This window comes from Equus przewalskii, chromosome 25, assembly GCF_037783145.1.
Source record: "Equus przewalskii isolate Varuska chromosome 25, EquPr2, whole genome shotgun sequence".
Classification (NCBI taxonomy): Eukaryota; Metazoa; Chordata; class Mammalia; order Perissodactyla; family Equidae; genus Equus; species Equus przewalskii.
In genome coordinates, this window is record NC_091855.1 from 11133646 (window position 1) to 11154970 (window position 21325).

At 48.6% G+C, this 21325-nt stretch overlaps 1 protein-coding gene and 1 pseudogene across 6 annotated transcripts in view; one reads left to right on the forward strand and one right to left on the reverse strand.

Annotated features, from left to right (window-relative positions):
* SPTB (spectrin beta, erythrocytic) overlaps positions 1–21325 on the reverse strand; it is a 114434-nt gene that overhangs the window by 51914 nt on the left and 41195 nt on the right. For 4 of the 6 annotated variants that reach the window (XM_070593722.1, XM_070593718.1, XM_070593723.1 and 1 more), the window contains one exon: positions 10113–10311. In XM_070593722.1, coding sequence (XP_070449823.1) covers positions 10113–10260 — 148 coding nt within the window. In that variant the 5' untranslated portion in view covers positions 10261–10311. Of the gene's footprint in view, positions 1–10112; positions 10312–12828; positions 13024–15962; positions 15982–21325 lie in introns of those variants that run through there. The other 2 variants (XM_070593719.1, XM_070593721.1) reach the window with 2 other exon arrangements.
* On the forward strand, positions 1495–1616 carry LOC139079463 (U2 spliceosomal RNA; annotated as a pseudogene).

Consider the following 21325-nt stretch of genomic DNA (forward strand, 5'->3'; position numbering starts at 1 on the left):
GGGTGAAACTGCCCAGAATCCCCAGGACCCTGAAACACCTGCAGTGTTAAGAGGTGGGAAAGATACCGTGAGGCCAATAATGATCCTAAGGACAGAAAAGGCCCGGGGGTGGGGACTAACTCCATTAGCTTGTTCACTCCGGCTGCTCCACATTGGCACGCTCAGCACATTCATTCCCAGCATGCCCCAGTCGCCCATCAGGAGTCTTCCAAGTGCAGGAGAGGTGGGTGGCCCAGAGGTGGGTGCACAGACAGGCTGGGGAGGCGGCTGTGCATTGGTCCTGCTGTCACCAGAGGACCTGGGCCATCCTGCAGGGACCCCCTGTGGAAAAGAGGCCTCAGCAAGGCCCTGCCAGGGGCCAGGCTTTATTTCCAGAGCCCTAGCCTGTCCAGTGCAGGAAACGAGGCAAGTCTACCAGCAGGGCCTGACTCAAAGCCTCCAGAACCTCAGAAAACACCCGTGCCTCTGCGCCAACAAGCCCAGGGCCTCTCCATTCCTGTCAGTTCCTCTCCACCTCCTTCCCATGCTGTGGCCATCCTCACTCCTCCCTACATGTTAGGGCTTCCCCCAGAAAACTCACCTTCCTTTCTGACCACAACTACTACCGAGAATTACTGTCTAGGTAGCCAGGTGACCTTTCTTTTACATTCCCCTTCAAAGGTTTAGTTTGAGGTCAAATAAAGCCACAATAGCAAAACTCTCAAATATTTATCCATTAATCAGTGAGTTCATACGTGGAAAGTGCTTAAAACAGTACCTGGCACACCGAAAGCTGGCCGTAAATGTTACTATCACTGTTACTGTCACTATGACTACCACCACAACACACAGGGAAGCACAGGCAGGCTCGCTGTCCCCAAGGGCTTCAGAGTCTAGCTGAGGAAACAAGACACAAACCTACAAGCAGCTAACTCGCAGCTGCACAAGGGAGAAAGGGCAGCTCATTTTAACAATGCAAAATCTGTCACACGGTCAGATTGGATTAACTACCAGATAAATGACACACACAATAAATGGCCAGGGGTCAAAGAGGACAGAGGTCATTTCTAGTTGGAGTAGTCAAGGGGCCTGGTGAAGAAAACCACTTTGGGTGGCAGAGGAGGAGGGCAGGAGACTGGAGGCACCCAGCAGAGAGGCCGGAGGACCGAGCTTGCTGAGGGGCTGCTGTGGAGCTACAGGTGGGAAGAAAACGCGTGGAAGGAGGTTTTAAACTGGATGTGAAAGCCTCGAGTGAAAGGCTAAGAAGCTTAGATTTAATTCTAGAGGAAAAGGAAGCACGGAAGGTGTAGCAGGATCATTTCCTGAAATACTAACTTGTAAGGCCCCCACTGATAAGACGACAACCGTGTGTTTCAGCTTAAATGTAAACAGAAGTGTGCAAAATCTATATAAAGAAAGTTTAAAAGGCGTCCAAGACACACCAAAGATCTGAACCAATGGAAAGGCACTCCCAGTTCTCAAATAGGAAAACAGCACCACGAAGATGCCAGTTTTATCGCTTCTCAGCCTTTGGCTAAGATCAAGTGTAATATATGTTCTTATCAGTTTAATAAAGATGTCCATGTACCCTGAATTAATCTATATACTTAATATTATTTTAAATATATTTAAATTACATGATTTAATTATATAATTGCCTATAATATATATGATAAATATACAATTACATAGTTAATTGGGGGAATGAGACAAATGATTAGAAAATTCATTGGAAAGATAAACAAAAATAGCTAGGAAAATTACAAAAAAGAAGATTAATAAACGGTGACCAAGCTTTCCAGGTGTTTTTTTCTCTGAAACATTAAAGCACAGTATAAAGTTATAATAATGAAACTGTGTGGTACGAGCACAAGAATAGACAGACATTAATGGAACAAAAATAGTCCCCAGCACATATAGGCACTTAACGGTTCCCCTGCCCTTAAGGATTTAAAGTCTACCTAGGGCTGATTCTAAAAGAGAACTTTAGGATGCTTATTATAGACCTGCAAATGCAAGAATAAAGCACATAAAACTGACTTTAAAAGTGACTGGAGTTGAACACTAAGATGCTGGTTAACTAGATTGGGGTACATTAATACAAAGGAAGACTGTACAATCATTAAAATAATAATCTGCACATTTACTGACATCATGAAAAAATATTCAAAATGTATGGTAAGTGAAAAAGGTTCTGGGACTATAATAATAAAGACATTTTAAAATTTACACATATATATACACAGTCATATATTTATAGGCATTGAAATATCTGTATGGGACACTAACAATGTCTCTAGTTTTCTCTGCTTTTCTAATCTTATCAAGACTAAATATATATTTTTGTGTAATAAAAATACTTAAAGATATAAAAGCAATCATCCTACTGTTTTTTTAAATAAAATAGGGTCTTTATATGTTATAGGGAAAGAAAACAAGTTATCACAGACTAGATTAAATTTTAAAAAATTAATTTTTTTTGAAAGTTAGTTTTGACCTGAAGTTTGAAGACCATAATAGTTGTAGAACAGCAGAGAAGGCAGGCGGGTCTTGTTCAAAGCCCCTGTGGTGGAAACCGGCAGGTGTGCGTGTGTGTGACTGTGTATACAGTGTGCGTGTCTGAGGGCTGAAGGTGAGGAGCAGTTAACTCACCCAGAGCCAAGAAGTCGAAAGACAGTATAGGGAATCTGAACTTTATACTCTAGTAAAGAAGAGCCTGGAGGTTCTTAAGTAAAGCAATACGTCATTAAAAATTTGTTGGAGGACAATGATTCTAACTGCCCCATGTAAATGGGATTGGACAAGTGTGAGGCCAGAGCCAGGGAAACCAGCTCTGAGGTGGCTGCAGAAGTCTCCGCATGACACCACTGACATGTGAACTATGGAAATGACATGACAGGATCTGATCTGGACAACAGTGCAGGACCAGGATCAGCTGGCCCTGGCAGGTGATAGTATTTAGAGGCTATAAGACAAAAGTAAAAATGAATTCGAGGGTTTGATCAAAGAGGCTCAAGAGGCTGGCGGTGGAAGGAAATACGGGAAGGGGCTTCCCGGGTAGGCGCGAAGGAGGAGATAATGCAGGTCTGAAGGACATTCAAGAGGGCCCAGGTGCGGTAGCCCAAACAGCACTGGGATGATTTTAAAACCCTGGGCTTCTAGTCCTGTCTCGGCACTTCCTGCGGTGTGACCTTCCTCATCTCTACAGGGGAATCGTAACAGCTAGCCCCTGCCTACTTTAGAGTGGTTGAAGGGTCAACAAGATCATCTAGATAAAAAGCACCCAGAACACTAAGCAGCCACACAGACACCAATCACCGTTACCATTCATGCAGGTGGTGGCTGCATGGAGAGAGCACGCTGGCTGAGAACATGAGGCCAGAGGTCAGGATGGTCTAGGACTCAGCCTCAGACTAGACTTCAATGAACAGAGAGAATTTCTGGAGAATCCACTGATTTGCTAAAAAGGATCAATTCCCTTTGCCCAAGCCAGGAAGCACAGCTCCGGGGTTCTGGGTAAACTGGCACGCGGTCAGCACCGCTCCACAAGGGGCTTCTTCCCAGGTCGCCAGAGCTGGAAAGGCCTTGCGCATCATTTGGGTCAAGGCCCTTGTTTGACAGGTAAGGAAACTGAGGACCTGAGGAGCAGAAAAGTGCCTTGGCCAAGGTCACCTACCTAGGGAAAGCCCTTGATAGCAGCAGGACAGAAGAATGGTATCACCGGGTGGACCACTTTCCCCTCACCTGTGGCCACCAAGCTGGCTCATGCTGCCACCTTCTCCTTCCCGGACTTTGCACAGCCTCCCCACAACCTGTTCTCCCCAGTGAGGGCAGAGTGACCTTTAAAAACCCAAACCTAACCATGTCGCTTCCCTGTGAACAGCACTCGATGGGTTGGGAGTGGCTCCATCCTTCTGGCCCTCTACTGAAGGCTGCAACTCCCAGTCCTAAGAGCCTACAGCTCTCCCTGCTAAAGGCTCCCACCCTTTGACCTTCAACCCTGCCACTCCCTTGCAACTAATCCCCTCGTTAAACTCCTCAGCCACCCCTTCTGAGTTTCCTGCTGGTTCCTGCCAGGCCCCTGAAGATACCCATGGCCTAAGGCCCTCTGTGATGCGGCTCCTGCCTGCAGCTGCATATCCACCCACCATTCCCCTCATGCTCTCACAGGACAAGTGCCTACTCAGCCTTGGATGAGATGTAAGCTGCAGGTTATGTTATAAACTCTTACAGTTCTCAGTAAATCTTTATAGCATTTACTGCAATCTGTCATTATGCACATGTCTATATGTATATAGACACACGTGTGATTATTTTATCTACCTCATCTCACCAGACTGTAAAATGAGATTCCCTGGTTGATCTAGTTTCTCCCAGAGCCTGGGCTGCTAGCAGCCTCCCTGTCATTCTCTCTCAGTGACATGACAAAATGGGAACCTGAACAACTGCTACAGATGCTCTGAAAACAACACCCTAGGCACCTCTTCAGCCAAGCAGCACACAGGGGGGCGCAGTGGAGGGTGGCGGAGTGGCTGCTGCTCCCAGGAGCCATAAGCACGGTCAAGGCCTGGTGTCAGAGCCTGCCCTTGGGAACAAAGCTGACAGCCCACAGAAATGTCCCAAAGATGGAGGAGACTATTAACATGGCTCACTCAGACTGCACCGCACGGGGAGGGTTATTATTAACCTCCATGTATTAATATTTGATAAAGCATCTTCACAATGATAGATAGCAGTCACCAGAGAAGGGGAACAGCCTTGGTTCTGCAAAGTGTTCTCAAGGAGGAAGAGCAGCTTTGATCAAGAGGGGAGAGGGGACAATGGGAGAAGGTGTTGTGTCCTGGTCAGGGGAAAGTGCCCTGGACCACACAGTGCATGTGGCACGCTGGCCTCTCTCATAGGTCTGTCTCCACAGGTAAGCGGCAGAGTTGTCAGCGCTGTGGCCTGTCTTGGGGGAGGGCGGGGAAACTCACAATGGCTCACATCCAAGAGAAAGCTGCTGAGCCAATTTTTTTTTTCTTCTGACAGTACATTAAAATGATTACTGATGATTACAGATATTTTCACGAATAGTACATCTTTCCAATATATAGTCTTTAAATAGAAGTTCATTTCATGTTTTGAAACCTGAGAAGAAAACATTGTAAAAACCTCTCACTAATGACACCATCTTTGTTCTCACAGTAGCTTAAGAAGACATTCAGACCATCAACACCTGACGCCTTGGTCTCCAGCAGCTGCATCTGAATTTGTGGACTTAGGCTGCCGAGAAGCTGCTAACCCTCACCCCACCCTCATGGTGAAACCGGGGCACCTGGGCTCAGCGTCATCGTGGTGCAGGTGGGGAAAGAAGCCCAGGGAGAGGCCAAGCATCACCTGCCACCAAAGTCAGGAAGGTGCCCGGGCCACCCTCTCTGGGGAGTTCCCAGGGAGCCAAGGTTGGGGACGGCAGGCAGCGGCGTCTGAGGGCCACTGTCCTAAGGCTCTGATGGAATACCTGCCGGTCACAGAACTCAAGCTTGGGGCCTGGGCACAGAGGGTCTGGAGGACGTTCAAGGTTCAAAGTGGCAGCAATGAAGTGCTCCAGAGCACAGGGACGCAGCCCGCAGCGCAGCTCCTGCTCTGTTGCGTCCCCTGAACTGTCCTCAACCAACCTCACCACTCAGCCTCGTCTCACCTCCAGTAAGAAGGCTACAAAGCGAGAACACAGGAAGGAAGTGCATCCCTAGTTTGAAACATCACTTGGATTGTGATTTAAAGCCAAAACCAGAGTGGGCTACACAATTTTGTGCACTTTGTTTTTAAAAGGGAGCTCTGTGTAGTCTATCCCTTAGCAATTATTCAACAAGCCAAAGAAGATAAAGGACATGTCAGGCCCTCTCCTTCTCACAGGCCTTCTCAGGAGGCCCTGGATTGCTCTCTGCACTGAAACCTGCCAGATGCAAGAAGCTGGAAATCACGCAGCGGGCGGCACTCGGGATGCTGGGATGCCGAGCTGTGTGCGTGCGTAAGGCAGGGGGTGGGAAGGAAGCTAATGCACAGGCGTTCTCTTTTCAGGGCATCTCTCCCTTGCATTCATCCTTGCCCTTCTCTCCCAGCTGGGCCACATCTGCCCTGAGGCAGCACCCTCACCCAAATCACTGGGGTACACAACCTGGTGCTAGGGGGTGCACAGGCAGCGAGAGGCCTCCTGTGGGAGGAGGGGCAAGAGCACAGAGGGCGGGCATTCTGGCTGGTACATTCCCTGCAGCCTGCAGGGCTTCATCCCTCATCCAGACAGCCACAAATGTTTACCCAATGGTTCCCAGTACGAAAAGGGGAAGGACAGGCAATGGGGTGTGAGCGACAACGAGGTGGCTCTAAGGAGACACTGGGAGCCTTCTTACTGAAACACAAAGGCTGGAACCTCTTGAAGGGAAAGAACTTGGGCTTTTCAGCTTCTCCCCGTCCTCTAATCCTTCAAAGCAGATCCCCAAAGTAGGAAAGTGCCAGAGGCAGTCATCAAAGCAGAGAAGGGCTCCTTGTTCAGGAAGAAGCCTCAGGCTTCTTAACCTCATGAAGCGCAGCCAGCTTTGGAGACTGACATTGAGAGCTAACATCTGCCCAGGGACCTACTGGGCAAATATTCCTGCTGGGCCCCCAGCCCTCCCCGTGGCATTGCCAAGGTCAAATCCACTCCCTTCCAGGAGCCTTCTGTAGCCTTCTCTTATCCACCTCCCCCTTCACTTTAGACAGGCTGATCTGCCGTTTCAAATCCAAAGTAATTCATTCTGGAGAGAGGTCACGTATTTGTATACCAACGTGGCAGTTTCCATGCAGAATAACCAGATGGCTTGTTTATTTCGGCCCAGGGAGAAAGAGCTGGAACAGTTTTAAAGGCAGAACAGGGAATACTTCCTCTGGAGCTGAGAGGAAGCTGACTTAAGAGGCAGAAAAGATGGAGTCCAGTTAACCAAATGCACGTCTTCTAACCATGGGTCACTAACTGAAGAAGGACCCTAAGAGCTGCCACACCAGGAAGAGCATCTAACAAGGCCTCAGGGTCCTTTGGTTTCTTTGGTTTCCCAGGTCACCCAGCAGGATGGCAGAGACACAGCTGGGATCCTGGCTGGATGGCCTTAAGGAGAAAGATCTACACAGCCTAGGGCTTCATCCCCAGGGGCATTAGGTCTCTCGGACCAAGCCAAGAGCTCCAAGCACAAGCATTAGCCAAGTTTCCCTGGTTCCTGGCTCTTTCTTCCAACCTAGGCCTTTTAAGACAAAGGAGGGTGGGGTTAAGAAGGAAGAAACGGGGCCCAGAACAGGCTGAGAGAACAGAAAGGATAGAAATATTACTATTACCAAGAAAATCTCTTATAAATACTAATATTTACCTAGCATTTTATTATTAATAAAAAGTTTTCATAAACTTCATCTTACTTGATCTTCACAATAACCTTGGGAAAGTACTACAGTCCCCATTTTACAAAACAGGAAATTGATTTGACCTCCACAGAAGCAGCATTCGAGGTGGAACCAGGACTGAAATCTGGGTCTTGTGACATTTTCCTCCTCACTCCAGGACCTTAAATTTCAGAAAGAAAATGCCCGGCCAATCTCTCCAACCTTGCCACACAGCCACACAGCAGATTACCACCACCTTGTAAGAAACACAGGACTGAACGCCTTCCTTGCTTGAATACTCTTAGGAGCTGGGGAGTGGCTGTGGAGCATGCTGAAACAACGGGGACCAAAGGGAGCTTCTGCTTCCTAAGCATCTTCAGAAAGCCTGACCCCCACCTAGACTGCCAAGGCAGCCCCAGAGACCGTGCTGAAGAGGAAAATGTCAGGAAGTTAAACTGGGGAAGACTGACGCTCCTTTTCTCCTCTCTGCCTACCCACCAGCATGGGTCCAGCCACCACTCCACTTTGGACCTTCTCAAAGCTTTAGCTTCTCCCACAGGTCACTCAGAGTAGACTCTCAGAAGAGGAAAGTCAGTAAATTGCTTAGGTTTTTGTTTATTTAAAAAAATCCAGAATGGACCCCAAACTTCCATGTTCACTTGTTAGCCAGATGTTCTGAATCGTTAAGATCTGGTCATGCAACTCCACACTCTGTGTTCCCCTCTCCCGGGGGGCAATCAGGTTCTTTGGTAGATAAGATGCACACTCTTAGTGAGGAACAGGCAAGGCTGGCAGAGGCTCTTTCCTGATGAACCCGATAACCCATTCCCACAAGCTTCCAGGCTGTTCATCAGACTTGACCACCATACAAATACGCCACCTGGACAAACTCTGGGCCCAGCGGCCCGTCAGAATCACACACACCCTTCTATCTCCAGCCCAGGGCCTCCTCCTCCACAAGCGAGTCCTGATTCTCCCTGCCTCTCCTCCTCTGCTCTCTCGTCACTATTTAGCTATGTGCCTTTCCTACAGTTCTTCTCCAGTTCTATGCGTGCTAATTAATTATGAACATCACTCATTTTCCCTAATAGATGATAAACTCCTTAGAGACAGGTGTTACGTTGAATTCATCTCTGCGGCTCCCCCTCCACTTTCATGTCTGGCCAGGGGTTTAACTTTACACATAGTAGGGGTATAAGAGAGAACTGTCAGAATGGAAACTACCTTGGTGTCTTAAAAACCAGGGTATCTGTGGAACAGATCCAAGGATCCCTGCATAAAAGACAGTCCCACTTCTCACACTGTCGTTTGGGAAAGCTCATGGAGTATGGTTCCCTTCTCCCTCCAGCTGCATCACCAGGGTCACCGTGGCTGGATCCAGCCAGCACAAGGTAGAAAGAAGGTAAAGCCAGACTGGCAAAGACAAAGGTTTCAAGTTTGGAGATTTACAGAGGTTAAAATTACATAAGCAAAAGCAAGGGGTTGGTGCTATTACACATCCCCAAGGAAAACCAGGGAAGGATTTGTGGGGCAGGCGGTAGCCAGGAGGAAATGAAGGAGAAGAAAGGGAATTTCCAGCAAAGAACACGGACACAAAGGGTGACGGCTGAGGCCTGAGTGGATGCCCCCCGTTGACAAGGGAATGAGACACTGCATTCCTTTTACAAGGATGGAAGCCCAGACACTGTTGTGGTGAGAGGCCACTGTGGTCTCAGAGAGACCCAGGGCCCTGCTCATGCCTCAAGCTGGAGACCAAGGCATCTGGGAGCAGAGTGGAGGGAGGGAAGTGGAGGGTACAGCCATGAACTTCAGACAGGCCCACGAGCGATGCGGGTGGTGGGAGAAGCACTCCAGAAAGGGCTCACAGGAAATGCTGGGCCCTTCTTACAACGAAGAAGATGGCAACAATCACTGCTAAGTCTGATTCGGGCCGATCACTGGTGGAGCAGGTGAAGGGACCCACCTGCCTCCATGCATACCACCCACACTCCAACTTTCTTTATTGGCCAAGGACTTAGGGTCAGAACATAGCTAGCTACCCTGGGCCAGGCTCCAGGGAGGCAATGATCACAGGGGTTGGTGGTAAAAGAAAATCCCAAGAATCAGATCTCAACCAGCAGGGGGAGGAGAAGCCATTTCCACTGGAGATTTATGATCTCCTTCTCTCTCTCTTTCTCTCATGCACACACACACAGAAATCTATTATGAACCTGCTAAGTAAAAATCTAACTCCAGTTTAAGGATAAGAGGTTTAGTCCAGAAAATCCTCCTTTCTGAGGTGGTGTGGGGAGGATGTTATCTGTTCTCTATTTCCTATCAAATCGTTCTTTCCTTTTGGGGCCACAAACAGGACGATAACAATTCTTCTATCCAGGACCAGGCAGGAGACCGAGGTACGTGATGAGGCCCCACGCACCTCTGCCCAGCCGTCCAGCCCCTCGACACTCCTTTGCCCAGACTTTCTCTAACTTCTGACTTTGGCCACAGGTCACTCAGGACAGAGGCAGAGGGCAGGGCCCACCTGGCACCACCTCCTGCCTGGGAGGAAGTGGGGGACATGTGAGAGCAGAGGCTACCTGAGCCAGGACTCTGTCCCCAGGGGCCCAGCCTAAGCCATGCAGCCAAATCTCCATCGCCGCCTTGCCAGGGCTCACGCCAACACACACAGAGCACTCACCACAGGCGGGGAGGGGAGTAGACCTCAGGATTATGAGAACAGCTCCCTTAACCCCCACAGCCCCAAACGGTACCTGCCAAGGCCTTGATCCGGGACCTCTCAAAGAGCCTGGCTGAGCTGTTGTCATTATCCAGCTCATCGTCCGGGGCATCCCAGCGGGCATTGATCCGGCTGTATGGTGGCTGGTTGCCCAAATTTTCAACCTCCGTGGCCGATGTCATGTCAGCAGGCTCTCAGCAGCTACGCCTGCCTCAGTCTTCATGGAAGGGTCCCTAGGGGGGACAGCAATACAGTCAGAGGGTTAGCTCCCACCCCCTTGGACTTTTTCTCAGGGGAAACTTATTCGGAGCATCCGACAGGAGTAGATCCTTGCGGGAGCAGCACGCAGTGCCACCTGCCTGGCCATGCTTCCTACCCGGGGTCTTGGGGTCGTTGGTTATAAAATATTGCAGCAGCAGCAACAGTAACGGCGGCAGCGGTGGCGGGGACAGAGAGCTGCATGCAGCAAGGGTCGGGACGGCCAGCAGGTGGAGACGTCAGTCGCAGCAAGCCCGCTTCCTCCAAACTGCTGCCACCACAGGAGCACCAAGAGGGGCGGCTCTCCTGAGAGCCAGAGGCTGGCGGGGACGAGCTGGCAGGGAGGAGCAGCCGCACCCTGTGGACTGGGGCCAGGACCCAACCTGGGCAGGCGGTGGGAATACAGAAGGAGAGGGGAGAAGCTGGAGGTGGCTGAGTCCAACTCAACACGAATCAGTGGGGAGAGGGATGAATGTGAGCTTCAAAATGCCACTGGTGCCTTGACGCTGCACGGAGGGAAGTTCACTCCTCCCAGAGGCTGCCCAGGAGCCCTCCGAGTTCTTTCCCAGCAGCTAATGTTCAGAAAGCTGCCCTCTTGGTTGGTTTTGCCTTCTTTGAAGTGTGACCAGGTGCTTGGACAAGGTCTCCTGTTGAATCCCAGGACAGACCAAGGAGCCCAGACAAGCCTGCTGGCCCATCAAGGCTGTCAGCATGACGGTGGGGCGGTGCTGGTGAGGGGATCCCACAGATGGTGGGCTGTGTGTGTTCACCGATGCAGTGCACACGGGCATCAGAAGCACTGGGTCCTCAATCACCCATCATTTATTATGTTTGCTCATTCATTCATTCATCCATTCACTATTAATCCAAGTATGTACTAAGAACCAGCAAGGTGGCAGGCATGGTGCTAGGCGATTACGGGTAAGGCAGGAAGGTCCCTGTCCTTACGGAGCTTATACTCTGGCAGCAGAACAGATGATGAAATATGCAATTACAATACAGCGTGACGTGTGCCACCACTGGGAAGGAATGGGGAAGGTGGGGGACTCCCCGCAGTGGCTGGGTATCAGGGGGAGGGAAGGTTAAGCTGATTCCTAAAGGAAGCTTGGAGACATCCTGCGAAGGAACAGATGGAAAGGGACGAGTCTAAACAAAGGGAATAAAGAGCAGGTACAAAGTTCTGAAGGTGAGAAAGGACGTGGCAAGATTCAGGAACCTTATGATGTAACTGGAGGGTGAGGGCAGGGCTGGGGAGAAAAGTGGGGCAGGAGGCTAGGGACGCCGGGCTAGGTCCTGAATGTCCTGGACCTCTGGAAAAAGATGAGCTTCCCTTCAGCCTTAACTTCCTCACCTGCACCTGCCATTCAGTCATCTCCCAGGGAGCTTAAGGGACTCCAAGATCAAGTCTGTGAGAGGGAAAAGGGAGCCCATAAATTTCACTCCAAGAGAGCAAAGGCGGGGGGAGGCTGTGAGGCAGACAAATGACAAGGGCAACTAATGAGCTGTGAGGAAAACCACTCCCTCCACGAGCGTGTGCACACACACGCCACACACGCCCCCTCACATCTAACACAGACATGCTCCAATACACACAGCCAATTCACACATACCCCCCACACATTCACACACACGTGCATTCACATCCAACAAACACACACACTCCAACACATCCAATACATACACACACCCTAACACACACGCACACTCGCCCACCCAAGCGGCAAGCGCTTAAAGAAGAAATGAAGCAGCTCACAATCCAAGCGTAGCTGCAGTGCTCTAGCCCTTATTTCTCAGACAGAATCACTTCAGACTCTTTTCCCAGTCTATGAATCAATCCCACCACATCCCTTTGAAGTAAGACAGGAGCCAGAATTATTCGCCCTGATGTCTCAAGGGAGAAAACCAAGACCTACTGTCGGGCAGGCCTCCCAAGGTCATGGAGGGAATTACGGCCGTGGCTGCAGCCCAGTTTGTCCCCCTTGACCAGGCAGATTTTAGGGAAGCAGTGGGGAGAGAACATGGCACAGGGAGCACATTCCCCAGCCTCCAGGGTCTGGCAAGGGTGTTTGCTACTCAGGGGAAGGGAAGTGAAGGTGGGGAAGGCAGTCATCACCCCAAACGCCCCACGATTGCCAGTCTGTGCCCAAGAACACCCTCATCCCTTTGGACAGCCTGTCGCCTTTCACAAATGGACACGCTGCTTCCAGGGCTGAGATCTCCCACTTCACTGGCTGGGGAAGGACTCCCCACTCCCCAGGCCTTTCCCCACTTCCCTGAAGCGGCTACCACTGGCTCTGGGCTCTGAGCGGGAGAGGGACTGCCAGGCTGACCACCTCCTGCTGGACTGCAGGCCGTTGCCAGACGCAGGAGGCGAAGTGAGATCAGATCCTGCGTGCGGGAGGTAACCAGACCCTGGCTCTCCTTCTTGACTTGGGCTATTTTTAAGAGTGGCCGAGAGAGGCCCAGGCCTGGGGCCGGGGGAGTGAGATTACCTTTGCCATGGCTCCGTAAATAGGTCTGCCCCAGAAAGATGAGCCTGAGCAGGCAGACAAGCAGGCCCGGCGTTCAAGACAAGATTGATGGCTCCGGGTGCAGAAGAGCAGCCACTCGACAGCAATTCATCCTGCTTAAAAACACCATGTCTCCTGCGACCGCAGCTCAGAGGAGGCAGCAGCCAGGCAGCGGCTCTGCCAGGAACGTGAAAAAAACACATAAGTGTGTCTAAATACACAATTCTAGGGTTTTTTGTTTGTTTGTTTGTTTTTAGAAGGGTCAGGTTCCTGAAGACAAACACCAAGGAAAGAAGATTCAGAAACTAAAGAAAGGCCCTCTTTCTCCTGTCCCCAGCTGTGCCCACCCCAGCAGCCTGCCCAGATGGCGCTCCATCAGAGCCAAGGGGTGGGGGGCGGGCCAGTGTGCTCAGCAGCAAGGGGAGAATCTTGGAGAACTGGGTATGAGAGGCAGCAGAGAAGAAAAGAAAACAGGAAAGCTACAGATGGTTACTCCAGGAAAACAAAACAAAAAACCCCAACAAAGCCTAAAACTAAATTCAACCCAGTGCTTTCCCAACGTCACCCGTGTCTATTTCCACTACGGTCATAACGTCCCTTCGAAGGCCTGGCCATAAAGAAACTACCATGACTGAAAAGAATATCATCTGTTGAGGGCTTACAGTGGGGCCACCTAACCAAATGGGGAGTCACGGAAATGACGTTTAAGTGGATACCTGAGGGGAACTTGGAGAGGAGGTGCTCCAGTCACGTTTTTAAGGATGTAGGTCATCTATGCATCCAGAGTGGCCCTCCATGAGCATGGAAGACAGCGAGCACATGGCTAATGTTAGACCCTAAACTGCACCTTGCGCCCCTGCCAGCAAACTCAGGAAAAAGGCGTAAGAAATAGTTCCTTGAGCCTCCACTCCCCAATTCACCCTCAAGCTCCCAAGAAGTCCTTCTTGTAACCCCCAAGACCCTTGTCAAAGTGTGGGTGGCTCTTCTCTGGTGTGTGCAACTCCACGTCCAGGAAAGCCCACCTTCCCTCTCCATCTGCCTGCCTATCCAGCAGCTGAGCGGGCCCATCTTCAAATGCACAGCCCAGAGGCTCACCTTCACCCGGTGAGCTTCTGCCACCCCCAGACCCCAGGTTATACTCTGAGCAGGATGGGTCCCTAGAAGACCTGCCCACAGCTCAGTACTGGGAGCTCATCTGACCGCCCTGGGCACAGACGAGCAGACGGAGCACCTGCTTGGTAAGTGGATTTCACAATATCACTGACACAACCCCCAGTTCCACCCTGCCCACGTGTGCCAAGGAACCCACATGCTTCTGAGACCAGGTGGTAGGCCCTGGAATCTCAGCCTCATGTGCTATGTCCAGTTACTCCCTGGGCAGTTAGGAACCCAAGAAGTGGCTGCAGTGACAGCTCCTCTCTCGCCTGCAGGGTGCTGCCGGAGCCCCGGCTAGAACCACCCCCAGCCCTCCCTGTAGTGCTGAGCAGAAGAGGATGGATGCTCTTTTCTTCTTCTCCCCACCCCATCTCCTCTTCCCTGGGCCACAGGAATGCGAGAAGCAACAAAGCCCAAAGGTCTACTGTGGAGGGGGAAATGGGGAAATACAGGGTCCCAGGTGTGAGTGTTACAACAGCTTAGATATGGGCTTCCTTAAACAGGGAATTTAGACCCACTCTACCTTTATTTTCTCTCTAGCTGTGAGGTTTGACCCCTCGCCTGCTTTCATCCTTTTTTTTTTTTTTTTTGGTGAGGAAAATTCACCCTGAGCTAACATCTATTGCCAATCTTCCTCTATTTTTGCTTGAGGAAGATTAGCCCTGAGCTAACATCTGTGCCATCTTCCTCCCTTTATATGTGAGACACCACCACAGCATGGCTGATGAGTAGAGTAAGTCCGCACCTGGGATCCAAAGCCATGAACCCAGGCCAGAGAAGTGGAGTATGCAAAACTTTAACCACTGTGCCACAGGGTGCTTTCTATTTTGTGCTTCCCCCTTATGCTACTCCCACTCCGCTTTTAACATATTTTGGTACTATGGCAACCCAGTCAGGAGATTACATCCTAAAGTTTCCCTGGTAACTTTTCCACCAATGCATTTACCAAAAGGGAATATCCTTCGACTCCCTCCAATCATAATCTCATTGCACATTCACAGACACCTTAAAGAACAGTCAAATACAGAAACACACATACACACTAAAACAGCACGAGAACCAATGAGACGCCCCGAGCAGAGTACTCTAAATCTATCTCCAGTCCTAACATCCTTCCCGCCTCCAAGCTCTAGTCTGGCACCTTCATTTGTCTACCAGACATCTCCACCTAGAAAGTACAGTTCAGTCTCAGTATGACTAAGATGGAGCACACGGCTCCCAGGGCAGGAGAACAGGAGAGTTTCAGGACCATGGGGTGACCGGTGAGGCCCAGGCAAGCACACCACCTGTGGGGGACCTTTCCAGCAGATGGACAGCAGCACAGTGCCTGGACCAAGTAGCTTCCCCTCCCCAGAGCACACTCTGCTTTCCCACACTGCAGTTTCCATCTCAACTGGCCTGGCCACCAGTCCATCAGTGGCAGGGTGTGGTTTGGGGTTCTTAAAGTCTCAAGATTCCTGTCCATGGTTGCCACCATCAAGGATCCCCACACATTTGCAATATTCTAGTCATTGTAGTCCACTGCTTTTTGGTGAGGCCTTAGCTAGATCCTTCTGCTCCAGTTTTTGTCACCGGCCAGGGACTTTAGGCCCACATGTCACAACTTGTCCACCCTCATCATGGAAAAATCTCCTACTAAGAACTGGCTCCAGTTATGCTGCAGCTGTTGGAATGGGGGGAGAGGTCACAGCCCCAACAGCTCTTACAGGGATTTGGTTGGGGAACAGGTGCTGCTCAGCTCTGCCATAGTGATTGCCCCACTAGCCCTCTGTCTTCCCAGCATCTATCGTCCTACACAGAGGCAACTGTCCACTAGGAATGATTAAAGGAGACAGGAGGGATCATACTCTTAATATATGTAATTTTCGAAGATTATCCTCCATTGGGATTCTTGGGCTCAATATCTACATTTCCAGAAAGGTATTATAACTCAGTCCTACTTCTTACCTCTCCCAACTCACCTTTTCCAAGATAGCCACTGGTCTCCTCTCCCAGAATAAGTAATAATATGTGGTAGTTAAATTGAAAAGTTGAATGCCCAATTTCTCTTGTTCCATGAAGACTTTTCCAGAACACCCACAGTGACCTCTCTTTTCTCTGATGAAAACTGCCCAGGGAGAAAGTGAGGTCTCAATATTGGAAGTAGTCAAGAAAAGGTTGGTATAACTGATTTGAAATAATTGTTGAGATATTTCTAACGAAGTAATTGATTCAGAAAAGATCATCAAAAAAATAAAAACATTAAATAAAACATAGATGGGGAACTATACAATGGTATCAATTTCCCAACACCTGAATGCAGAGATGAATCTTAGCATCACTACGAACAGGACAACCAGATACTGTGTTTCACCTAACATGATGCAAAATGATGGACAGCATGACCAATGGCATTCTTGCCAAAAAAACTGAACCTCAATCTGATCAAGTCTTTATGGCTAATTTCCTATTGACAGAAATTATAGGAGATCGAGAAACAAGTTAAATGACAATATGAGGAATCTGCAGATGACTGACTCCATTTTAACAAGTCAATGCATTAACACAAACAGACAAAAAAAAGGAGCAAAGACTAGGGACTGGTGTAGATCAAAAGAGACTTAGGAGATGTAATAACTGAAATGTAAAGTGTACCCTGTTTGGATCTTGAATCAAACAACTATCAAAACACATTTTTGAGACAACCAGGGATATCTGAGTTATAGACTCAATATTGGATGATAACCAGGAATTATAGTGAATTATGTTAGCTCTGCTAATGACATTGTGGTTATGTAAGAAAATGAACATATTTTTTAGAGATGCTGAAGAATGTAGTAGGGGGACATGACATGTTATCTGGGATTTGCTTCAGCAAAGTGGGGAGCAGTGAAGCAAGTGGGGAACCCCTAACAACAGTTGACTTGGGGTGATCCACACATGGGAGGCTCATGATACTAGTCTACTTTTGCATATGTTTGAAAATTTTTAAATATATTTTTTACGTATTTTTTTGTATATGTTTGAAATTTGTACAATAAAAATGCTAATTTGTTATTACAGTTAAGTTTTATCAATTTCATAAAAAATAGCCATATGCTCTGAGGACAGCTAGAACTCAGAATAGAAATCAACCCCTTACCATGGCCCTACTGCTTGGCATGCTCTGGCTTCTGCCTCCCCACACTTGCTACATGTAATCTGTGAGCCTCCTTCCAGTTTTGCAACTAGCCATTTCCTCCCCAGCTCAGACTGTTGTGCACGCTGTGCCCTCTGCCCAGGACACTTCCTGGAGCATCTCGCCTGTCTGCCTCCTTCTCATTCCTCAGGTCTCCTGAGATATCACTCTCCTATACACGGGGCTCAAAGTTTTCCCTGAGCACCCTATCTAAGATGGGTCCCTCCTTTGTCATCCTCACTCGGGGCACCCTACTTGATCCCTTCATAGCACTCACTATAATTCTAATTATTCATACATCTATTGGTTTACTTTTGTTTTTGCCTCTCCCTGCTTAGACCGTGGGCTCCTTGCAGGCAGCAGCCATGTCTGTTTTATTCATAATTGTATTCCAGTGCCTACTACTGTGCCTGGGACATATAGGTGCTCAATAAATATTATCCACCTCTCAGAGGCCTAACTCTGGAGCCTCTATAAACCTGTCGATCCCACCATATTCCTTGATCCCCATACTACTCACTCAGTTATGCCACTTATGTGTATCGAGTGCCTATTCAGTATTTACTCATCACCAAGGCCAGTCACATACCTGTGTAAAGTGTCTGTCATTCATCATTCTTTTATGTGCTAAAGCTTCCCTTCAGGCCCTTACCATTTCCCACCTGGATGTGTGTGACGGTCTGTCGGTCTGTCCGTGCTCGGCCTCTTCAATCCATCCTGCACAGCCCCCTCACAATGACACACCTCTACTGCGGGAGCTTTCAGTAACTCTCTCTCACACACAGTCCACTCCAGCCCTACACCATTTAGTGCTGAGTTCATACTGTCATGTGCTAACTCTGCTCCAACCAGGAGGGTCCACGTCCCCCACCCCCATCATTGTGTCATGTACCTCTACAGCTTTATTTCTGCCACATCCCATATACTGAAATTTTGGCATCTTTCCTCTCTCCTTGCAATTTAATACAATTTTTAAACATTTAGAAACACAAAAACAACGACAAAAAAACATATAGCATTGGAGATTGGATTGGTGGTTACCATAGGGGGAGGGGGGAGGGCAAAAGGGGTGATTAGGCTCACATGTGAGGGGATGGACTATAATTAGTTTTCGGGTGGTGAACATGATGTAATGTACACAGAATTCAAAATATGATGTTTATCCGAAAATAATAAAACCCCCCAAAAAAGAAAATAAAAATAAATAAATAAAATAAAATAAATAAGTCCTGGAATGTAATGTACAGCTTGGTGACTATAGTTAATAATACTGTGCTGTATATTTGAAAGTTGGTAATGGAGTAAATCTTAAACGTTCTCTTCAAAAGAAAAAAAACAAAACAAAACACAAAACATAACATTTCCCTAGAATCTGAACGAGGCCAGCTCTCCCCTCCTATCTAACCTCATGGATCCTCTACCACCTCTATGCCCAAGTGGAGGGCAGTGAGACGGGCTCAGGGAAGGCTGGTGATGATCCGTGCACTGACTCCCTTCTCAGCCCCACTCCCTTCCCTCAGTCTCGCTGCCTTGCCGGGTGAGGCCAGATCCTCACCGCCCTTCCTTATGCCCATCCCTCAAATCCTGGGAGGAAGATGACTCTTCAGCTTTTTCTCCCTCCCATCTTCATTTTAACATGCTCAAGTCTTTCTTATCCTAAATATAAAACTCCTCCTAGTCATCCTTTCACTCTTCCCTTTCAGAGCCAAACTTCTTGACAAAGTTGCCAAGGATATGAAGAGGTGATTTACAGAAGAGGAAACTGAAAAGGCTAAAACCCTATGAAGAGATACTCGGCCTCATTAGTTACCCAAGAAATGCAGATCAAAACAAGGGGACACCACAGGCCAACATTATCAAGCTGAGTAATGCAAGGTGTAGTTAGCGATGTGCAAGCAGGAACCTCATGCTCTGCTGGTGGGAGTGCGTACTGGCCCAGTTGTTCTGGAGGGCAGCCTGCCCAGTACTCAGGCAGGTTATGTATCTGCAACTCCACTCCTGGGCAGAGAGACCAAAGAAATTCTCACACAGGTCTAAAAGGGGACATATGCAAGGATGTTCAGTGCAGCATGGACTGTGGTGGTGGGAGGTGGAGATAACCTGTGTGTCCATGCCTGGGGATGGACAGTAAAATGTAGGGAATGTACACATGGAGGACACATGGCAGCACTGGAAGATCTTAAGAACATAGTGCTTGATAAAATAGTTAAGAAATAGAATGAGCTCTATAATGCATCACTGACACAATTTTTAAATATCTGCATATAAAACAATATACATAAGAACATATACAAACAAAAGGAATTTAACTCTTAAACATATGAAAATGGTTGCCTCTAGGTGGAACGAGGGGAATGGAAAAGGAAAATAGAGACAAAAGGAAATCCATCAACCAACCAATCAGGAGAGTGGCCTTGTCTAGAAAATGATGACAATGAACTGAGAAGTATGATGACCTCAGCCCTCTGCTCCTAAGACAAAAAGATACAGTATATTTATCTATATTGATGAGACTTTCCTCATCCCATACCCAACTCACTCCTCAATTCACTGAAATCAGGCTTTGCCCATCACTTCATGAAACTCTTCTCGTCAAAAGTCACTGACACCTCCTTTCCTTGTTGCTTAAAACAACTGATGTTTTTCAGGTCTCATCTTGACTTCTCGGCAGCATTAAGCTCTGTTGGCCATTCCAAAATTTCCTGAAATCACTTCCTCTGTCTTCCAGGACATGCTCCTCTCTCAACTCTCTGGCCCTTCCTCCTTGGCCTGCTCTGTGGGCTACTCTCCCTTTCTCTGTCCTTTGAACAGTGATGTTCCCCAGAGTTCTCTCCTGGGCCTCCTCCACTTCCTCCTCTGTCTACACACTCTTCTTAGGCTATCTCCCTCACTCCCATGACTTGAATTACCATCTCATGCTAATGGCTTCCAAATCTATCTCCTCAACTCCCACCCAACTGCCTTCTGAACATCTACTGGAAGGCCCACAGGCCCGTCATATTCAACATGACCCCCAAGTGAATCTATCACCTTCCCTGTCCCAGTACTTCTTGTCATGTTCCCTGTCCACCAATATCCCAATGGCCGCAACCGAAATCTGGGGTTGTGCCCTACCCCTCTCCTCTCCTAGTCTTTCATCAGTTCAGTCCCCTCAGTGTCTCTCAAGTCTCTATTTTTCTATGTCTCCACTGCTCCCCATCACTTCTGGCCATCATTATCTCAAGTCTAGTGGTTTCCTGCTGATTTCTTTGTATCCTATTTGTCCTTTGCCCACCATCTCAACCCATCTCTATACCGTAGCCAGAAAGGTCATCTTAGAATAAAAATATGGTAATGTCACTTCCATACTTTTTTTTTTTTTAAGATTAGCACCTGAGCTTACGACTGTTGCCAATCTTTTTCTTTCTGCTTTTTTCTCCCCACATCCCCCCAGTATACAGCTGTATATTCCAGTTATGGGTCCTTCTTTAGTTGTGGCATGTGGGACGCTGCCTCAATGTGGCCCGATGAGGGGCGCCATGTCCACGCCCAGGATCCGAACCAGTGAAACCCTGGGCTGCCAAAGCGGAGTGCGCAAACTTAACCACTCGGCCTTGGGGCTGGCCCTCACTTCCATACTTGAAGAGCTCTTCTCTATCTCAGAAAAAAAGTGGAAACCCAAAACAGAGCCTAATCAAAGCCCTTTCTACTCTATCTCCTAGATGAACACCATTTCCATCCAACCCTTCCTACTTCCCCAAAGCCACATTCCAGTCATAATGAACTCTATTCGGATCCCTGGCTCTCTCTGGACATGATCTTTGCACATGTTCTTCCCTCCACCCAGAGAACCCTCCCTCTCTTTCAGAATAATTTCTTGTCCTTCAGAACTCAGCTTAGCCTTCACTTCCTTCGAGAAACCTCCCCATCTCCTCACCATCCCCTGCAGCAGTGGGAGGTGAGAGGGTTTCTTTCAGGTTCCTGTCACACGCAGTGCTCATTTTCATCAAAGCACTTAGCCACATTATAGGATAATCATCGATTTCTCTCTCTTTCCCAATAAACTATAAGCTGCTTGAAGCCAGGGACATCCTTATTCATTCTTTTTGTCCCACTTGCCCAGCATAAATGCCAGGTGCATGAAATGGGGCTACAAAATGTTGAACAAATGGGTGAAGAGTGAGAAAT